The sequence below is a fragment of the Anolis carolinensis genome, chromosome 6, assembly GCF_035594765.1.
Source record: "Anolis carolinensis isolate JA03-04 chromosome 6, rAnoCar3.1.pri, whole genome shotgun sequence".
NCBI lineage: Eukaryota > Metazoa > Chordata > Lepidosauria > Squamata > Dactyloidae > Anolis > Anolis carolinensis.
The window spans coordinates 12,175,954-12,194,853 of record NC_085846.1 but is presented as its reverse complement, the minus strand read 5'-3'; the positions used below and the strand labels follow the sequence as shown (position 1 = coordinate 12,194,853).

Here is an 18,900-nt window from a genome sequence, read left to right as displayed (position 1 = left end):
ATCTGAAGGGCCTGAGAGACCTGTTGGGTGACCTTGGAGATGAAAGAACTCCCGTTGTCCGAAGAAATGCAGAGGGGCAGGCCGAAACGTGGGATGATGTCATGGAGGAGAGCTTGAGTGACCTCTTTGGCAGTACAAGTATAGCAGGCGAAAGCTTCAGGCCACCCGCTGTAGCAATCCACAAACACCAACAGGTATTTGTACTTCTTACTGGAGGGCAATTCAGCAAAATCCACCTGCCATACCTGTCCTGGCTGCAGTCCTGCCCTGAGATGCCCCACTTCTGGCTTCTTCTGGATCTTAGGGTTGTTCTTTAGGCAGAGGAGGCATCGCTTGCAGGCCCAGATAGATTGTTGGGCCATGCGTGGTCCAATGAAGAAGGATCTGAGGTGTTCCAGCATGGCATCATGACCCCAGTGGGTGCTTTTGTGAAGGCGGAGGGCCACTTCACGCATCAGGGGATCTGTGAGGAGCAGACGGCCTTGGCTGTCCTTCCACCAACCCTCATCCCGTGTCAGTCCTTCCTTCCTAGCAAACTCATCGTCCACAGTTCCATACAGAGGGAGGCTGGTGATGGTGGTATCCGGGATGAGGGCTCCCTGGAAGGTGGGCGTTCGGTTGGCGGCCCCCTTGGCCGCGGCATCTGCTCTCCTGTTTCCCCTGGCGGCGTCCTGGTCTCCTGCCTGGTGTCCCCGACAGTGGATGACAGCAACGGCAGTAGGCTTGCAGACAGCATCCAGCAGCCTCAGGATCTCTGCCTGGTGCTTGACTGGGCTGCCTGCAGTAGTCAGCAGTCCCCTCTCCTTCCAGATGGCTCCGTGGGCATGCAGGACATTGAAGGCAAACTTAGAGTCTGTGTAGATGTTGACAGTCCTTCCTGCTGCCAGCTCCAGAGCTCTGGTGAGGGCGATGAGTTCTGCTTTTTGGGCGGAGGTACCGGCTGGCAATGGCTCTGCCTCTATGGTGTCCCACAGAGTAACAACTGCATAGCCCGCCTTCCTCACGCCCTGATGGACACTGCTCGACCCATCAGTGTAGTATTCCAGGTCTGCCTGGGGAAGTGGTTGGTCCTTGAGGTCCGGCCGGCTGGAGTAGACTTCTTCAATGGTGGCGATGCAATCATGTGGCTCCTGGTCGTCCCCTTCGGCTGAGTCGATGGGCATCAGGGTGGCTGGGTTGAGGCAGTTGGTGGTGGCCAGGGTGAGGTCTCCCTGGTCGATGAGCAAAGCCTGGTAGCGAGTGAGCCGTCCTGCTGACAGCCAGTTGGTCCCCTTAGCATCCAGGACTGCCAGGACGCTATGGGGCACATAGACAGTCATTGGTTGGCCCAGTGTCAGCTTCCGGGCTTCCTCAGCCAGCATAGCGGTGGCAGCCACGGCACGAAGACAGGCTGGCCACCCAAGGCTGGTGGGGTCCAGTCGCTTGGAGAAGTAGGCGACTGGCCTTTTGGTGTTGCCCAGGGGTTGGGTCAACACCCCCGCTGCCACCCCCCGGCGTTCGTGAACATAAAGGAAGAAGGGCTTGGTCATGTCAGGGAGTCCCAAGGCTGGTGCAGACATGAGGGCTTTTTTGATGGCATCGAAGGCTGTCCTGCATTCTGCGGTCCAGGTGAGGAAAGTCTCCGGTCCGGTGGTTGCCTCGTAAAGAGGCCTGGCAAGCAGTCCGAAGTTAGGCACCCAGATTCTGCAGAAGCCAGCCATGCCCAAAAAACCCCGCAGTTGCTTCTTGGTCTTGGGCTCTCGGACCTTACAGATGGCTTCCTTCCGCTCCGGTCCCAAAGCCCGTTGTCCTTGAGAGACATCAAACCCCAAGTAGCGCACAGTGTCCCTGCAGATTTGAGCTTTCTTTTTGGAGACCTTGAAGCCAGCCCCTCCCAGGAAGTTGAGGAGACTGATGGTAAGTCTTTCGCCGGTAGGTACATCCTCACAACAAAGCAGAAGATCGTCAATGTATTGGAGAAGGACTCCCTGGTCCCGATCCGGCCACCTGTCCAGCTCCGAAGCGAGGCTTTGGCTGAAGATCGTAGGAGAACAGGTGAAACCTTGCGGAAGAACCTGCCAGCAGAGCTGCACCTTCCTGGCCGAGTCCACATGCTCCCACTCAAAGGCAAAGATTTCCTGGCTATCTACGTGTAGAGGGATAGAAAAAAATGCATCTTTTAAGTCCAGAACAGTAAAGCAAGAGCAGGAAGGAGGGATAGTGGAAAGAAGAGTATAGGGGTTAGGCACCACGGGATGAATGTCCACCACAACGGCATTGATGGCTCTGAGGTCCTGTACAAAGCGGTATTCATCTGAGTTGGGCTTCTTGACTGGCAGCACAGGTGTGTTGTAAGGGGAGGCGCACTCTCTCAGCAGAGAGTGCTTCAGGAAATTTTCAATGATGGGCTGGAGGCCCTTTTTGGCTTCGAGGGGGATGCGGTATTGGGGAATCCTAGGAGGCCTGATGTCAGGTTTTAGGGCAATTTTGACTGGGGCGACGTTCTTGGCCCTCCCTGGAATCCCATCGGCCCACACAACAGGGTCAACTTGTTCCAGAATGGCCAAAGGAATCAGGTCAGCCTCTGGGCTGGGCTGATGAAGCAGGAGAGCCTGTATCCTCCACCCCTCCTCCTCTGGGACAGCCAAGATGATCTTTTCTGGCCCAAAGGTGACCTGCGCCCTGATTTTACAAAGGATGTCTCGGCCCAGAAGGGGAACTGGACACTCAGGCATGTACAGGAACTCATGAGACAGAGTCTTCCCTCCCACCTCACACTCCATGGGCTTGAGAAAAGACCTCTCTGCCTCTTTCCCTGAGACCCCCACTACCTGAGTCTTCCTAGCTCCCATGTCTGTTCCCCGAAACCCTTCGGTGACCACTGAATGGGTGGCCCCACTATCTAGAAGGAAATCCACAGTTCTTTTTCCTAACTTCAATTGCACCAACGGGTCACTGGGAGCCAAGACGATCCGCTGCCCTAGTCACATGACCCGGCTCTCTGGTCCCTTATCCTTGAGATCGGGACATTCTCTCTTGAAGTGCCCCCTCTGCTGGCAGTAATAACAACGGAGTTCCCTTGGTGGTTCTCTTCCTTGCCCCCTGTCCCTCCAAACTGGCCTTTCTCTGTTCTCCCCAACTCCCCGTCCCCTGTCACGTTCTGCCAGTGCAGCCACCATACTGGTTGCTTGGGCCTGTGCTTGAGCCTGCCGGTCATCTTCTTCCTTCTGGGCCGCTGCATCCTCCCGGTTGTGGAATACCTTAAAAGCAATATTGATTAACTGGGAGATGGGCATACCTTCTCCCCCCTCCAGTTTCTGGAGTTTTAGCCGAATGTCCCTGCATGACCTGCCAATGAACAGGGAATTTAAAGCGGACGCATTTCGGGGGTCAGAGGGGTCAATGTGTGTCCACTGTTTTGCAGTGCGACATAACCGATCATAAAAATCAGAGGGGCTTTCCTCAGGAGTCTGTTTTATGTCATAGTATTTAGAAAGGTTTATAGGTCGAGGATAGACCAACGGCAGGCCAGCCAAGATGGCACGGTGGAAGGCCTTCAAAGACATCATACCAGCGTTGGTATTGTAGTCCCAGCCGGGGTCTTCCTTGGTTGGAAAAATAATTTCAGAATCTCTACCGTCATCTACATCTGCCTTCATGATTTCAGCCTGAGCTGCGGCCAGTAGGCGGCGCTTCTCCTCTTGAGTAAGGAGAGAAGCCAAGAGAGTCATAACATCTGCCCAGGAGGGGCGATGGGTTAGGAAAATAGTTCTAAAAAGTTCGGTCATTTCCGAGGGGTCTTGGGAAAGTGATGCAGTTGTCTTCTTCCAGGTAATGAGGTATGTTGTACTGAAAGGGACATGGATTAGGACCGGGTCTCCCCTTGCCCCGATCACCTCCCGTAGGGGGGCCATTACAGTGGCGGGGCGGGCCCGCAGGCTATTTTTGGTGATGAGGGGCTCAAAGGGATCCTCTGACGCTGGGGAAACCCTTCGAGGGGGGAGGGATGAAGTTTCTGACGAGGGAGTAGAAGGGGGACAGCTGAGGTTGGGTCTTTCGGGCGCTAGGGGGACTGGTGGGGTGGTCTGAGAAGCTGGGGGTGCTGAAGAGACGGGGGGGTCCTTGCAGGAGGCGCAGAGGGGAGTAATAGAGGGTGGAAAGTCTGAGAGGCGAGAGGGTCTGGGATCGGGAAGGGTGATCCTCTGGGTAGCGTGTATGGGAGATAGAATGGGGAGGGAAATTGAGAAGGAGAGGGAGAAAAGGATTGGAGAATGGGGGGGTTGGGAGGAGGAGAGAGAAGAGAGGATTGGGGGGGCTGAGAGGGAATGGGAGGTTGGGAAACGGAGGGGAGATGGGGCGAAAGGGTAGGGGGTTGGGTGAGTGAATCTGGGAGAGTGGGGATCCCGGGAAGCAGAGGTTCCCTTGAGGGGTCAATCTGGGAGTTCTGGATCGGTGCAAGACTCAGAACAGGAGGAGAAAGCCGGGGAGGAGGTGGGGCAAGGGATAGGGGTTGAGGTTGGTAAGGTGGGGGACAAGCAAATGTCTCCAGAAGTTCCTCTTCTGGTGGAGGCGGGAGGGGAAGTAGGTCTAGAGAGGAGCTTTTAAGGAGGGTAGGTTTGGAGCCCACGTCCCTGCATGGGAAGACTTGGACCCCCTCCCCCCTTCCACTCTCCCTCTGGCTTAAGGCCATGAACATTGCAGCATAAGCCAGTTGGGTCCACTTGCCCTCCCCATGGCAATGGCTCTGGAGTTTCAAAATGAGACTCTCATCCTCACTGCCATGTGGAGGCCAAGCGACTCCCCCTTCAAGGGCCACGAGGGGCCACTTACGCTTGCTGAGTTGGACCAACCTGGCCTGCACCATGTTTTTCGATGCAAACCCACCCCAATCGGCCAGGATCTTGCCCAATGGAGAATCCCTGGGGATGTCTGCTGGGGTGGGACACCCTAGACGTGCTGAACAAGCACCCATTCTTGGCTCAACCCCTGCCCAGTACCTGACAGTTAACGGAGTAACGAATCACCCAACCGGCTAGGTGCCGCTCGTCCTTCCGAAAGTTCCCTTCACCAAGACTGAATGGCTGGCGTCCGTAGAATCCGCAGGTGCCCCGGGAACACAACCGTTCCCCTACCCCGCGATTCTTGAACCTGTAATCTTACAAGCCAGACTGTTCTCACACGTCCCCCGAGCGCCAGATGTTCCCGCGTTTCACCAGGAATTTGTTACCGAGCCCTGATCCGAAGTGCAATACCTCCAGGGCTCCTCCCACCTGGGTCTCAACAACGGGGCCGGTTCCCTTTTATTTTTTACAGGGCGTCCCCTGTTTCACGTTGGCGCCTTTCCTTCGAGGAGCTAAAAATCTGCTTCCTCCTATCTGGCTCCTTTGTTCAGTACCCTGAATCAGATCTAGAGAGAGAAAGGGACTGCCAGAGAAATTTGGGTGTGAAATGAGGTCAAATTGTTGGTCGGAGGGCCCTCCTTGCAGCCGTTTCTCTCCCCAACCTGTTCCAGAATATCTGGACCAAGGTCGCCGCTTGGAATTTTAGCCTAGAAATTGATCTTTGGAACTTCCAAGCAAGTCCCTTCGTGGTCGCCAAATTATGTTATCGACCGCGTTTGGGGGATCGGGCCCCTTTAGAAGGAAGCCGATCCGGTCCTGAGGGAACGGACCTTGGCGAAGCCAAAAGAAGAATATAAGCCGCAATACAACCTGAAGCCTGAAATGAAGAAGGTCCGCCAAGTTGAAGGAAAATCCGCCAAGGAGGTTTTATTGAGCAATTCAGCTGAAAAGGACGCTAATAGCGATCATTCAATCTACTAGCGTACATATGTTTCAAATAAAGCCATATTTATACAATGTTTCGGTCTGACAGCCCTTTGAATTTCCCGCCCCGCTTCCCCGCCCATCTGATCGCGGATAGGCTGAGAGGTTGAACGAGGCGGGCTTTCGTTTCCCGCCTTGCTCTGCTGGCCCAATGGGGAGCCGCTTTTTGTCCCTATTCGGGCCAATCAGAGAAGAGGAGGCGGGAGCTGTTGAGACAATGAGGTGACCGGACAGGAAATATCAGATTAATTCTGGCCCAGCCAATTTCTAAAGGAATTTATGACACCCATCAAAGATGTCCGGGGTCCTGTCACGTTCACAGATTTTAGATATGTCTTTGGGGTGTCAGACGGGAAGTGGTGATGGGTGGTGATGAGCCGTCATTGACGGCCCCACAGGGTGCCTTCCTGCGGCGTCCTGGCCTGGGATATGATAATGTTTGCCTTGGGGGCGAGTCACCTTTAGGAATTTGGTGGCTCGCCCTATATTGTCCATGCGATCGGAATGAGATTGGATTAAACTGTGGCAGATTATCCTTTTGTTTTTGGGAAGGGAGGTCTGGGTCATAGGGCTAGAGTTCATGTTGGGGTCATAATATTTCCCATTTGATTTCATGATCTGACAATTATATGGGATAAAATGAAAATTAAAATAAAGTTGGAACATAAACCCTGCTGGGAAGAATACATATTTTCCGGGGATCCCAAAGAGTATAAATACATATAGGCAGATAGATAGATTTCAAGGAAATAAAGGAGAATCCATAAAGGTGGGTGACATTGCATAAAGGGGAATCATGAATGATATAAGCAATAGAAAACATTTGATAAGGACGAAGTTCACAACATCTGGGGAACCTGATATGGAAATTCATACAACAGTGAGTCATGAGAGTGTCCAAGTACATAGAATATGGAAATTCACAAATACATGAGGAAAAAGAGTTCATAAGGAATTCATAGAGATGGCATGGGAAGGGGCACATGTGGGTTGCAGTCTTTGGAAGTATAAGATTTCATAAGTCCAGGGGTAGGTCTGGGGAAGAGTGTTCTTCTCCTTCATAAAATCATGAAAAGTATGAATTAAACGTGGAGGGCACCCGTCCGGGCATCCCCTGGCAGCTGTAGAGGGCGAGGATCCTTGGAGAACTATGTCTCCCCAGCGAGAGAGCGATCCCCCCCCATCCCCAATTCACAGAAAGGGGCTAGGGATCTCTTAAACCCTTTCCGCGGGGAGAGGAAAATCCGGGATAAGGCAGCATTTTAGCTTGGAAGGAGCCGTCGGTCCCGTTTGACAGTCAGCTGTTGAGGTGCCGAAAACTGGACCGATTCCGGGTCTGCTGGTTGTCTTCGAGTCAGGAGCCTTAGAAAGGGTTAGGACTAAAAGAGGAGCGTTCTAGGGGTAATTTTGATAGAGATATGAGCCAATTTATATCGACCGCCATGTTAATCTATGGCAGAGAAACCTCAACCGGAGTTAAAGGGACGGGAGAGAGAGAGAGAGATTTCATGCGAAGGAAGGAGTCAGGGAAAGATACAAAATAACCAGATAGAGAGTGTTACTGTTAAAATAAATGTTACTTTTATTGGGGGGATTTGTTACATAGTTCAGGGAAGAGGAAAATGAAGGAAAAAAAAGGTCTTTTAATAATAGTCTGTTGCGGTCCCGCTCCGTTCCTTTTGTGGGTGACCGGCGGAACTCTCCGCTGCGTTTTCAAATCAATTTGAAGGCCGGGGTGACGGTTATCATACCCCCACTCGGGAGGGCGGGGCGAGATGGGCGGAGCCTATTTCGCCCCTGCCCTACCGCATAAGCATTATAACCTCTTAGCGGCAGCATGGCCATCTGCTGAGAGGGGTTCGAATGGTTCTTTTTGCGACAAATTTGGAACAGAGCGGGCAAATGCGACCAGCAGCAGCTTATTATTAGAAGGAAAAGGATTACAGCTAGAAAGAGGAGAAGACCTTTCCTCAACCAGTCTAAAGAAGGGAGCCAGTCAGTCAGAAAACTAAGGTCGAATCCAGTCGTCTCCTTAATTCCTGAGGCCAAATCATTCAAACCCTCGATGGATTTATGAATCATAGGAGTCTGGTCTGTCAAATTAAAACAGCACATGTGCCTTACACTCTCACAGCCATAGTGGTTTTTCAATAGGAGGAAATCAATAGCTGCCCTGTTATCTAATACAGCCTCCCGCAGCTCATGCATTTCCTTTGCCACTGATGCCAAGGCTTGAGAGGTATAATTGATGTTTTTGACCAGTGCACAGGCCAGATGCTTTATGGCTCTATAATTCATGGCTGAGGCTACTCCAGGTGTGAACAGTGCAGCCGCCACAAATTGAGGAATGCCTTTAAGTACTACTGAGGGGTCACAATTTGGATCCAAGTTTTGAATGGATCTTGCCTTCCGACCCAAAGAGTGTGCCAGTTCTAAGTCGTTCTTGGAAGGCATAAAAAGAGACAGCCTACCCAATGCACAATTCCCCATGGAGGTATTGGCAGGTAGATAACCATAGGCTGTCTGTCCACACAGGAAAAACCATCCTGGGGCAGGACCAAATGGGCATTCAGATGAGACAGTTTTTCTATATGGGTGCAATTTAGAGAGTTGTCAATGGGAAGCTGATGGCACTCACCGATGCAGGTGGGTATTTGAAAACAATTTTCTGCTTGAGGAACATGAGCAAGGCGGATGGTAGCCATGCCAGGCAACTTGTCCATGGAGACTCTTCCCCAGTTAGAGAGATCTCTGTAAGACATATCCTTTGGGATGTCTTGGAACATGGTATAATTTCTAAAAATTTCCAGAGGTTCTGGAATGCCAATTAAACAGGTGGAAAACAGGTCTGTGGCTGAGGCTCCACTGGACAGGCAAAAATCTGAGACATTTAAGGCTTTTGTGGCCAACTGTTGCCAGAAGTTTACTTTGGAAGAAAGCCATTCATACAACACCGGGCTAGAGCTGGCAGGGAGAGTCAGAGAAAAAATGAGAATTAGGGTTAGCATTTTTAGGGTTAGTACCCTGGACAGCTCCCAGTGGGGAAAGATAGGGAAAGAGCAGAGAGAAAAATAGAGGGGAAATTAGAACTCACGGCTCCTGATTCAGCACGCCGGACAGCTCCCAGTGGAATCGTGGTGTTAGTTCTTCCGAGCGGGGGGGGGGGGGGTTGAAGTGAGGGCCGATTTGACAGCTGTCAAAGCGAGCTGTCAAACGTTTGTAGGTCCAAATGGGGGTGTTCCCGTGGTGCTAGAGGGATGGGATTTGGAGGGGTCCTCGGAGGGGGTCTTGTGCTTCCGTCTCTGGCGTTTGGTCTTTCTCCGGACCTCGGGAGGGTGTGGGTCAGGACAGCTTGCGGGCGGCGGGCCCTGAGGAGGTGTTTTCCGGAACAACACCTTCAGGTCGTCTCCCAGCTCAGCTGTCCACAGATCTTTGTCTTCCTCACCGCTGGTGGGGGCTGGCTCAGGTTCAGGAGCGCTCTTGAGCCTGGTGTGATGGATCCAGGCGCGGATTCCAGCAACCTTGCAAGCGGTGTAGGAGGTCAGGAGGACTTGGTGAGGTCCGACCCACTTCTCAGTCAGAGGCTCCGGTCGCCACGTCCGCACGAAGACCCAATCTCCGATGGAAAAGTCATGGACTGGAGCATCCAAGGGGACAGGAAGGTGGGAGAGTAGGTACCTGTTTAGAGAAGAGAGGACAGAGGTAAGAGAAGACAGCCTAGCTCTAAGGCTTTCGGAGCCCACCTCATGTAGGTGTTCAGCCTTCAAGGGAACCTGGGAAGAAGGAAAAGGTCTACCATAAAGAATCTCAAAAGGACTTAATTTTAACTTGCCCCTAGGGGCAGCCCTGACTCGAGTGAGAGCGAGTGGAAGAGCCTCTGGCCAAGGTAGGTTAGCTTGCTGACAGATTTTCGCCACTTGTCTCTTAAGGGTTTGGTTCATCCTTTCAACCTTGCCGCTTGCTTCTGGGTGCCAGCTGGAGTGCAAGTCCCACCGGATCTGAAGGGCCTGAGAGACCTGTTGGGTGACCTTGGAGATGAAAGAACTCCCGTTGTCCGAAGAAATGCAGAGGGGCAGGCCGAAACGTGGGATGATGTCATGGAGGAGAGCTTGAGTGACCTCTTTGGCAGTACAAGTATAGCAGGCGAAAGCTTCAGGCCACCCGCTGTAGCAATCCACAAACACCAACAGGTATTTGTACTTCTTACTGGAGGGCAATTCAGCAAAATCCACCTGCCATACCTGTCCTGGCTGCAGTCCTGCCCTGAGATGCCCCACTTCTGGCTTCTTCTGGATCTTAGGGTTGTTCTTTAGGCAGAGGAGGCATCGCTTGCAGGCCCAGATAGATTGTTGGGCCATGCGTGGTCCAATGAAGAAGGATCTGAGGTGTTCCAGCATGGCATCATGACCCCAGTGGGTGCTTTTGTGAAGGCGGAGGGCCACTTCACGCATCAGGGGATCTGTGAGGAGCAGACGGCCTTGGCTGTCCTTCCACCAACCCTCATCCCGTGTCAGTCCTTCCTTCCTAGCAAACTCATCGTCCACAGTTCCATACAGAGGGAGGCTGGTGATGGTGGTATCCGGGATGAGGGCTCCCTGGAAGGTGGGCGTTCGGTTGGCGGCCCCCTTGGCCGCGGCATCTGCTCTCCTGTTTCCCCTGGCGGCGTCCTGGTCTCCTGCCTGGTGTCCCCGACAGTGGATGACAGCAACGGCAGTAGGCTTGCAGACAGCATCCAGCAGCCTCAGGATCTCTGCCTGGTGCTTGACTGGGCTGCCTGCAGTAGTCAGCAGTCCCCTCTCCTTCCAGATGGCTCCGTGGGCATGCAGGACATTGAAGGCAAACTTAGAGTCTGTGTAGATGTTGACAGTCCTTCCTGCTGCCAGCTCCAGAGCTCTGGTGAGGGCGATGAGTTCTGCTTTTTGGGCGGAGGTACCGGCTGGCAATGGCTCTGCCTCTATGGTGTCCCACAGAGTAACAACTGCATAGCCCGCCTTCCTCACGCCCTGATGGACACTGCTCGACCCATCAGTGTAGTATTCCAGGTCTGCCTGGGGAAGTGGTTGGTCCTTGAGGTCCGGCCGGCTGGAGTAGACTTCTTCAATGGTGGCGATGCAATCATGTGGCTCCTGGTCGTCCCCTTCGGCTGAGTCGATGGGCATCAGGGTGGCTGGGTTGAGGCAGTTGGTGGTGGCCAGGGTGAGGTCTCCCTGGTCGATGAGCAAAGCCTGGTAGCGAGTGAGCCGTCCTGCTGACAGCCAGTTGGTCCCCTTAGCATCCAGGACTGCCAGGACGCTATGGGGCACATAGACAGTCATTGGTTGGCCCAGTGTCAGCTTCCGGGCTTCCTCAGCCAGCATAGCGGTGGCAGCCACGGCACGAAGACAGGCTGGCCACCCAAGGCTGGTGGGGTCCAGTCGCTTGGAGAAGTAGGCGACTGGCCTTTTGGTGTTGCCCAGGGGTTGGGTCAACACCCCCGCTGCCACCCCCCGGCGTTCGTGAACATAAAGGAAGAAGGGCTTGGTCATGTCAGGGAGTCCCAAGGCTGGTGCAGACATGAGGGCTTTTTTGATGGCATCGAAGGCTGTCCTGCATTCTGCGGTCCAGGTGAGGAAAGTCTCCGGTCCGGTGGTTGCCTCGTAAAGAGGCCTGGCAAGCAGTCCGAAGTTAGGCACCCAGATTCTGCAGAAGCCAGCCATGCCCAAAAAACCCCGCAGTTGCTTCTTGGTCTTGGGCTCTCGGACCTTACAGATGGCTTCCTTCCGCTCCGGTCCCAAAGCCCGTTGTCCTTGAGAGACATCAAACCCCAAGTAGCGCACAGTGTCCCTGCAGATTTGAGCTTTCTTTTTGGAGACCTTGAAGCCAGCCCCTCCCAGGAAGTTGAGGAGACTGATGGTAAGTCTTTCGCCGGTAGGTACATCCTCACAACAAAGCAGAAGATCGTCAATGTATTGGAGAAGGACTCCCTGGTCCCGATCCGGCCACCTGTCCAGCTCCGAAGCGAGGCTTTGGCTGAAGATCGTAGGAGAACAGGTGAAACCTTGCGGAAGAACCTGCCAGCAGAGCTGCACCTTCCTGGCCGAGTCCACATGCTCCCACTCAAAGGCAAAGATTTCCTGGCTATCTACGTGTAGAGGGATAGAAAAAAATGCATCTTTTAAGTCCAGAACAGTAAAGCAAGAGCAGGAAGGAGGGATAGTGGAAAGAAGAGTATAGGGGTTAGGCACCACGGGATGAATGTCCACCACAACGGCATTGATGGCTCTGAGGTCCTGTACAAAGCGGTATTCATCTGAGTTGGGCTTCTTGACTGGCAGCACAGGTGTGTTGTAAGGGGAGGCGCACTCTCTCAGCAGAGAGTGCTTCAGGAAATTTTCAATGATGGGCTGGAGGCCCTTTTTGGCTTCGAGGGGGATGCGGTATTGGGGAATCCTAGGAGGCCTGATGTCAGGTTTTAGGGCAATTTTGACTGGGGCGACGTTCTTGGCCCTCCCTGGAATCCCATCGGCCCACACAACAGGGTCAACTTGTTCCAGAATGGCCAAAGGAATCAGGTCAGCCTCTGGGCTGGGCTGATGAAGCAGGAGAGCCTGTATCCTCCACCCCTCCTCCTCTGGGACAGCCAAGATGATCTTTTCTGGCCCAAAGGTGACCTGCGCCCTGATTTTACAAAGGATGTCTCGGCCCAGAAGGGGAACTGGACACTCAGGCATGTACAGGAACTCATGAGACAGAGTCTTCCCTCCCACCTCACACTCCATGGGCTTGAGAAAAGACCTCTCTGCCTCTTTCCCTGAGACCCCCACTACCTGAGTCTTCCTAGCTCCCATGTCTGTTCCCCGAAACCCTTCGGTGACCACTGAATGGGTGGCCCCACTATCTAGAAGGAAATCCACAGTTCTTTTTCCTAACTTCAATTGCACCAACGGGTCACTGGGAGCCAAGACGATCCGCTGCCCTAGTCACATGACCCGGCTCTCTGGTCCCTTATCCTTGAGATCGGGACATTCTCTCTTGAAGTGCCCCCTCTGCTGGCAGTAATAACAACGGAGTTCCCTTGGTGGTTCTCTTCCTTGCCCCCTGTCCCTCCAAACTGGCCTTTCTCTGTTCTCCCCAACTCCCCGTCCCCTGTCACGTTCTGCCAGTGCAGCCACCATACTGGTTGCTTGGGCCTGTGCTTGAGCCTGCCGGTCATCTTCTTCCTTCTGGGCCGCTGCATCCTCCCGGTTGTGGAATACCTTAAAAGCAATATTGATTAACTGGGAGATGGGCATACCTTCTCCCCCCTCCAGTTTCTGGAGTTTTAGCCGAATGTCCCTGCATGACCTGCCAATGAACAGGGAATTTAAAGCGGACGCATTTCGGGGGTCAGAGGGGTCAATGTGTGTCCACTGTTTTGCAGTGCGACATAACCGATCATAAAAATCAGAGGGGCTTTCCTCAGGAGTCTGTTTTATGTCATAGTATTTAGAAAGGTTTATAGGTCGAGGATAGACCAACGGCAGGCCAGCCAAGATGGCACGGTGGAAGGCCTTCAAAGACATCATACCAGCGTTGGTATTGTAGTCCCAGCCGGGGTCTTCCTTGGTTGGAAAAATAATTTCAGAATCTCTACCGTCATCTACATCTGCCTTCATGATTTCAGCCTGAGCTGCGGCCAGTAGGCGGCGCTTCTCCTCTTGAGTAAGGAGAGAAGCCAAGAGAGTCATAACATCTGCCCAGGAGGGGCGATGGGTTAGGAAAATAGTTCTAAAAAGTTCGGTCATTTCCGAGGGGTCTTGGGAAAGTGATGCAGTTGTCTTCTTCCAGGTAATGAGGTATGTTGTACTGAAAGGGACATGGATTAGGACCGGGTCTCCCCTTGCCCCGATCACCTCCCGTAGGGGGGCCATTACAGTGGCGGGGCGGGCCCGCAGGCTATTTTTGGTGATGAGGGGCTCAAAGGGATCCTCTGACGCTGGGGAAACCCTTCGAGGGGGGAGGGATGAAGTTTCTGACGAGGGAGTAGAAGGGGGACAGCTGAGGTTGGGTCTTTCGGGCGCTAGGGGGACTGGTGGGGTGGTCTGAGAAGCTGGGGGTGCTGAAGAGACGGGGGGGTCCTTGCAGGAGGCGCAGAGGGGAGTAATAGAGGGTGGAAAGTCTGAGAGGCGAGAGGGTCTGGGATCGGGAAGGGTGATCCTCTGGGTAGCGTGTATGGGAGATAGAATGGGGAGGGAAATTGAGAAGGAGAGGGAGAAAAGGATTGGAGAATGGGGGGGTTGGGAGGAGGAGAGAGAAGAGAGGATTGGGGGGGCTGAGAGGGAATGGGAGGTTGGGAAACGGAGGGGAGATGGGGCGAAAGGGTAGGGGGTTGGGTGAGTGAATCTGGGAGAGTGGGGATCCCGGGAAGCAGAGGTTCCCTTGAGGGGTCAATCTGGGAGTTCTGGATCGGTGCAAGACTCAGAACAGGAGGAGAAAGCCGGGGAGGAGGTGGGGCAAGGGATAGGGGTTGAGGTTGGTAAGGTGGGGGACAAGCAAATGTCTCCAGAAGTTCCTCTTCTGGTGGAGGCGGGAGGGGAAGTAGGTCTAGAGAGGAGCTTTTAAGGAGGGTAGGTTTGGAGCCCACGTCCCTGCATGGGAAGACTTGGACCCCCTCCCCCCTTCCACTCTCCCTCTGGCTTAAGGCCATGAACATTGCAGCATAAGCCAGTTGGGTCCACTTGCCCTCCCCATGGCAATGGCTCTGGAGTTTCAAAATGAGACTCTCATCCTCACTGCCATGTGGAGGCCAAGCGACTCCCCCTTCAAGGGCCACGAGGGGCCACTTACGCTTGCTGAGTTGGACCAACCTGGCCTGCACCATGTTTTTCGATGCAAACCCACCCCAATCGGCCAGGATCTTGCCCAATGGAGAATCCCTGGGGATGTCTGCTGGGGTGGGACACCCTAGACGTGCTGAACAAGCACCCATTCTTGGCTCAACCCCTGCCCAGTACCTGACAGTTAACGGAGTAACGAATCACCCAACCGGCTAGGTGCCGCTCGTCCTTCCGAAAGTTCCCTTCACCAAGACTGAATGGCTGGCGTCCGTAGAATCCGCAGGTGCCCCGGGAACACAACCGTTCCCCTACCCCGCGATTCTTGAACCTGTAATCTTACAAGCCAGACTGTTCTCACACGTCCCCCGAGCGCCAGATGTTCCCGCGTTTCACCAGGAATTTGTTACCGAGCCCTGATCCGAAGTGCAATACCTCCAGGGCTCCTCCCACCTGGGTCTCAACAACGGGGCCGGTTCCCTTTTATTTTTTACAGGGCGTCCCCTGTTTCACGTTGGCGCCTTTCCTTCGAGGAGCTAAAAATCTGCTTCCTCCTATCTGGCTCCTTTGTTCAGTACCCTGAATCAGATCTAGAGAGAGAAAGGGACTGCCAGAGAAATTTGGGTGTGAAATGAGGTCAAATTGTTGGTCGGAGGGCCCTCCTTGCAGCCGTTTCTCTCCCCAACCTGTTCCAGAATATCTGGACCAAGGTCGCCGCTTGGAATTTTAGCCTAGAAATTGATCTTTGGAACTTCCAAGCAAGTCCCTTCGTGGTCGCCAAATTATGTTATCGACCGCGTTTGGGGGATCGGGCCCCTTTAGAAGGAAGCCGATCCGGTCCTGAGGGAACGGACCTTGGCGAAGCCAAAAGAAGAATATAAGCCGCAATACAACCTGAAGCCTGAAATGAAGAAGGTCCGCCAAGTTGAAGGAAAATCCGCCAAGGAGGTTTTATTGAGCAATTCAGCTGAAAAGGACGCTAATAGCGATCATTCAATCTACTAGCGTACATATGTTTCAAATAAAGCCATATTTATACAATGTTTCGGTCTGACAGCCCTTTGAATTTCCCGCCCCGCTTCCCCGCCCATCTGATCGCGGATAGGCTGAGAGGTTGAACGAGGCGGGCTTTCGTTTCCCGCCTTGCTCTGCTGGCCCAATGGGGAGCCGCTTTTTGTCCCTATTCGGGCCAATCAGAGAAGAGGAGGCGGGAGCTGTTGAGACAATGAGGTGACCGGACAGGAAATATCAGATTAATTCTGGCCCAGCCAATTTCTAAAGGAATTTATGACACCCATCAAAGATGTCCGGGGTCCTGTCACGTTCACAGATTTTAGATATGTCTTTGGGGTGTCAGACGGGAAGTGGTGATGGGTGGTGATGAGCCGTCATTGACGGCCCCACAGGGTGCCTTCCTGCGGCGTCCTGGCCTGGGATATGATAATGTTTGCCTTGGGGGCGAGTCACCTTTAGGAATTTGGTGGCTCGCCCTATATTGTCCATGCGATCGGAATGAGATTGGATTAAACTGTGGCAGATTATCCTTTTGTTTTTGGGAAGGGAGGTCTGGGTCATAGGGCTAGAGTTCATGTTGGGGTCATAATATTTCCCATTTGATTTCATGATCTGACAATTATATGGGATAAAATGAAAATTAAAATAAAGTTGGAACATAAACCCTGCTGGGAAGAATACATATTTTCCGGGGATCCCAAAGAGTATAAATACATATAGGCAGATAGATAGATTTCAAGGAAATAAAGGAGAATCCATAAAGGTGGGTGACATTGCATAAAGGGGAATCATGAATGATATAAGCAATAGAAAACATTTGATAAGGACGAAGTTCACAACATCTGGGGAACCTGATATGGAAATTCATACAACAGTGAGTCATGAGAGTGTCCAAGTACATAGAATATGGAAATTCACAAATACATGAGGAAAAAGAGTTCATAAGGAATTCATAGAGATGGCATGGGAAGGGGCACATGTGGGTTGCAGTCTTTGGAAGTATAAGATTTCATAAGTCCAGGGGTAGGTCTGGGGAAGAGTGTTCTTCTCCTTCATAAAATCATGAAAAGTATGAATTAAACGTGGAGGGCACCCGTCCGGGCATCCCCTGGCAGCTGTAGAGGGCGAGGATCCTTGGAGAACTATGTCTCCCCAGCGAGAGAGCGATCCCCCCCCATCCCCAATTCACAGAAAGGGGCTAGGGATCTCTTAAACCCTTTCCGCGGGGAGAGGAAAATCCGGGATAAGGCAGCATTTTAGCTTGGAAGGAGCCGTCGGTCCCGTTTGACAGTCAGCTGTTGAGGTGCCGAAAACTGGACCGATTCCGGGTCTGCTGGTTGTCTTCGAGTCAGGAGCCTTAGAAAGGGTTAGGACTAAAAGAGGAGCGTTCTAGGGGTAATTTTGATAGAGATATGAGCCAATTTATATCGACCGCCATGTTAATCTATGGCAGAGAAACCTCAACCGGAGTTAAAGGGACGGGAGAGAGAGAGAGAGATTTCATGCGAAGGAAGGAGTCAGGGAAAGATACAAAATAACCAGATAGAGAGTGTTACTGTTAAAATAAATGTTACTTTTATTGGGGGGATTTGTTACATAGTTCAGGGAAGAGGAAAATGAAGGAAAAAAAAGGTCTTTTAATAATAGTCTGTTGCGGTCCCGCTCCGTTCCTTTTGTGGGTGACCGGCGGAACTCTCCGCTGCGTTTTCAAATCAATTTGAAGGCCGGGGTGACGGTTATCATCCCCTTGGGTTGTTTTCTGTTTCTTCCAATTTTTTCTCATTTTGAAGATCTTCAGATATTTTCTTCCTTTTTTAACTCTAATTTAAATCCTGCCCTGGGAGAAGAGGAAATTATACATTAAATTATTATTAATTAATAAACAAAATAGCCATTTTCTTCTTTCTGTTCTCTCTCCTTCCCTAACCCTAACCCTCTCCCAGCACTTCCAAATCCGTTCAGGCCCTCAGACTTTACTCTCCCTCAGATTAGACAGAATTTCCTTCTCTCCCCTTTTAGTATTTTTGTTTACATGTCTTCATTGTTTTACTTGTAAATCTTTTATTATATTTTAATTTTAATTGTGTTTTATACACCTTTATCCTTTTTTTCACCACCTCTTGTGATTTGGGACTGTACCACATATACAGGAACAGAATGGGAACTCACAACTGACAGAGTCTCTGGACTCGGTAAGGTGATTTCTGAGGTAAACGTTTGAGGCGAAGAAAGAAATAGCTAAAAGAATAAGGAAATGAACATAAATGAAATGAAAAGAAGTTGTTTCCTGAGGTAATAATGGCACTCTCCCTCAGCCTCAGAGGATGGCAACATCCCTCTGAACAAATCTTGCCATGAATTTGTTTTCTCATGAGTGAATATCTCGCTAGGAAGCTTTACGTCCTTCGGCACAACTCTGTGGACAAACTTCGAGTAGAATTGTTGGAATTTTCTTGTGTGTTAGGGAAAACTACCCAAAAACAGCAAAGCATCCAAAAATATGAAAAAACATAATACAGTAGAGTCTCACTTATCCAACATAAACGGGCTGGCAGAACGTTGGATAAGCGAATATGTTGGATAATAAGGAGGGATCAAGGAAAAGTCTATTAAACATCAAATAAGGTTATGATTTTACAAATTAAGCACCAAAACATCATGTTATACAACAAATTTGACAGAAAAAGTAGTTCAATACATGGTAATGCTATGTAGTAATTACTGTATTTACAAATTTAGTACCAAAATATCATGATGTATTGAAAACATTGTTGGATAATCCAGAATGTTGGATAAGCAAGTGTTGGATAAGTGAGACTCTACTGTACTTCTAGTTTGAGCATTTAGCTCACAGCAAGTAGAGCATGAAGTACCATGTGGCTGCAAATAATTTACAGCTTAGGAAGCAAAGATGCGAGTTCTGTCTTTAAGATTACAAAAGGTTTATTTACAAAAATAATATCTTCATTGCTTAATAGTAAAGAATTGGGTCTTAGCTACTCTAAACTACATCTCATCTAGGGTTCAAAAGAGAAGGAAAAATCTCCAGGCACACATCTCTCCTGACACATAAGCAGAGAGAGATCTGAATACACACAGCACATACTAAGATTTTTTTATTTTATTTTTTTGGTGTCAGGAGCAACCGGAGTTGCTTCTGGAGTGAGAGAATTGGCTATCTGCAAGGACGTTGCCCAGGGGATGCCCTGGATGTTTTGATGTTTACCATCCTTGTGGGAGGCTTCTCTCATGTCCCTGCATAGAGCTGGAGCTGATAGAGGGAGCTCATC

General features: G+C 51.4%; 2 protein-coding genes across 2 annotated transcripts in view; one reads left to right on the top strand and one right to left on the bottom strand.

Annotated features, from left to right (window-relative positions):
• The window catches only part of LOC100555420 (serine protease 53), a 79,359-nt gene that overhangs the window by 25,149 nt on the left and 35,310 nt on the right, over window positions 1–18,900 (top strand). The gene's annotated exons all lie outside the window — the stretch shown is intronic.
• LOC134299903 (uncharacterized) lies at window positions 13,841–14,767 on the bottom strand. Its single transcript, XM_062984046.1, has one exon. It carries the CDS (start codon window positions 14,749–14,751, stop codon window positions 13,843–13,845), a length of 909 nt encoding a protein of 302 aa, XP_062840116.1. The 5' UTR covers window positions 14,752–14,767; the 3' UTR covers window positions 13,841–13,842.

Coding starts and splice junctions, on each gene's coding strand:
- LOC134299903 (XM_062984046.1), bottom strand. CDS start 14,751: ATGGGTGCTTGTTCAGCACGTCTAGGGTGTCCCACCCCAGCAGACATC.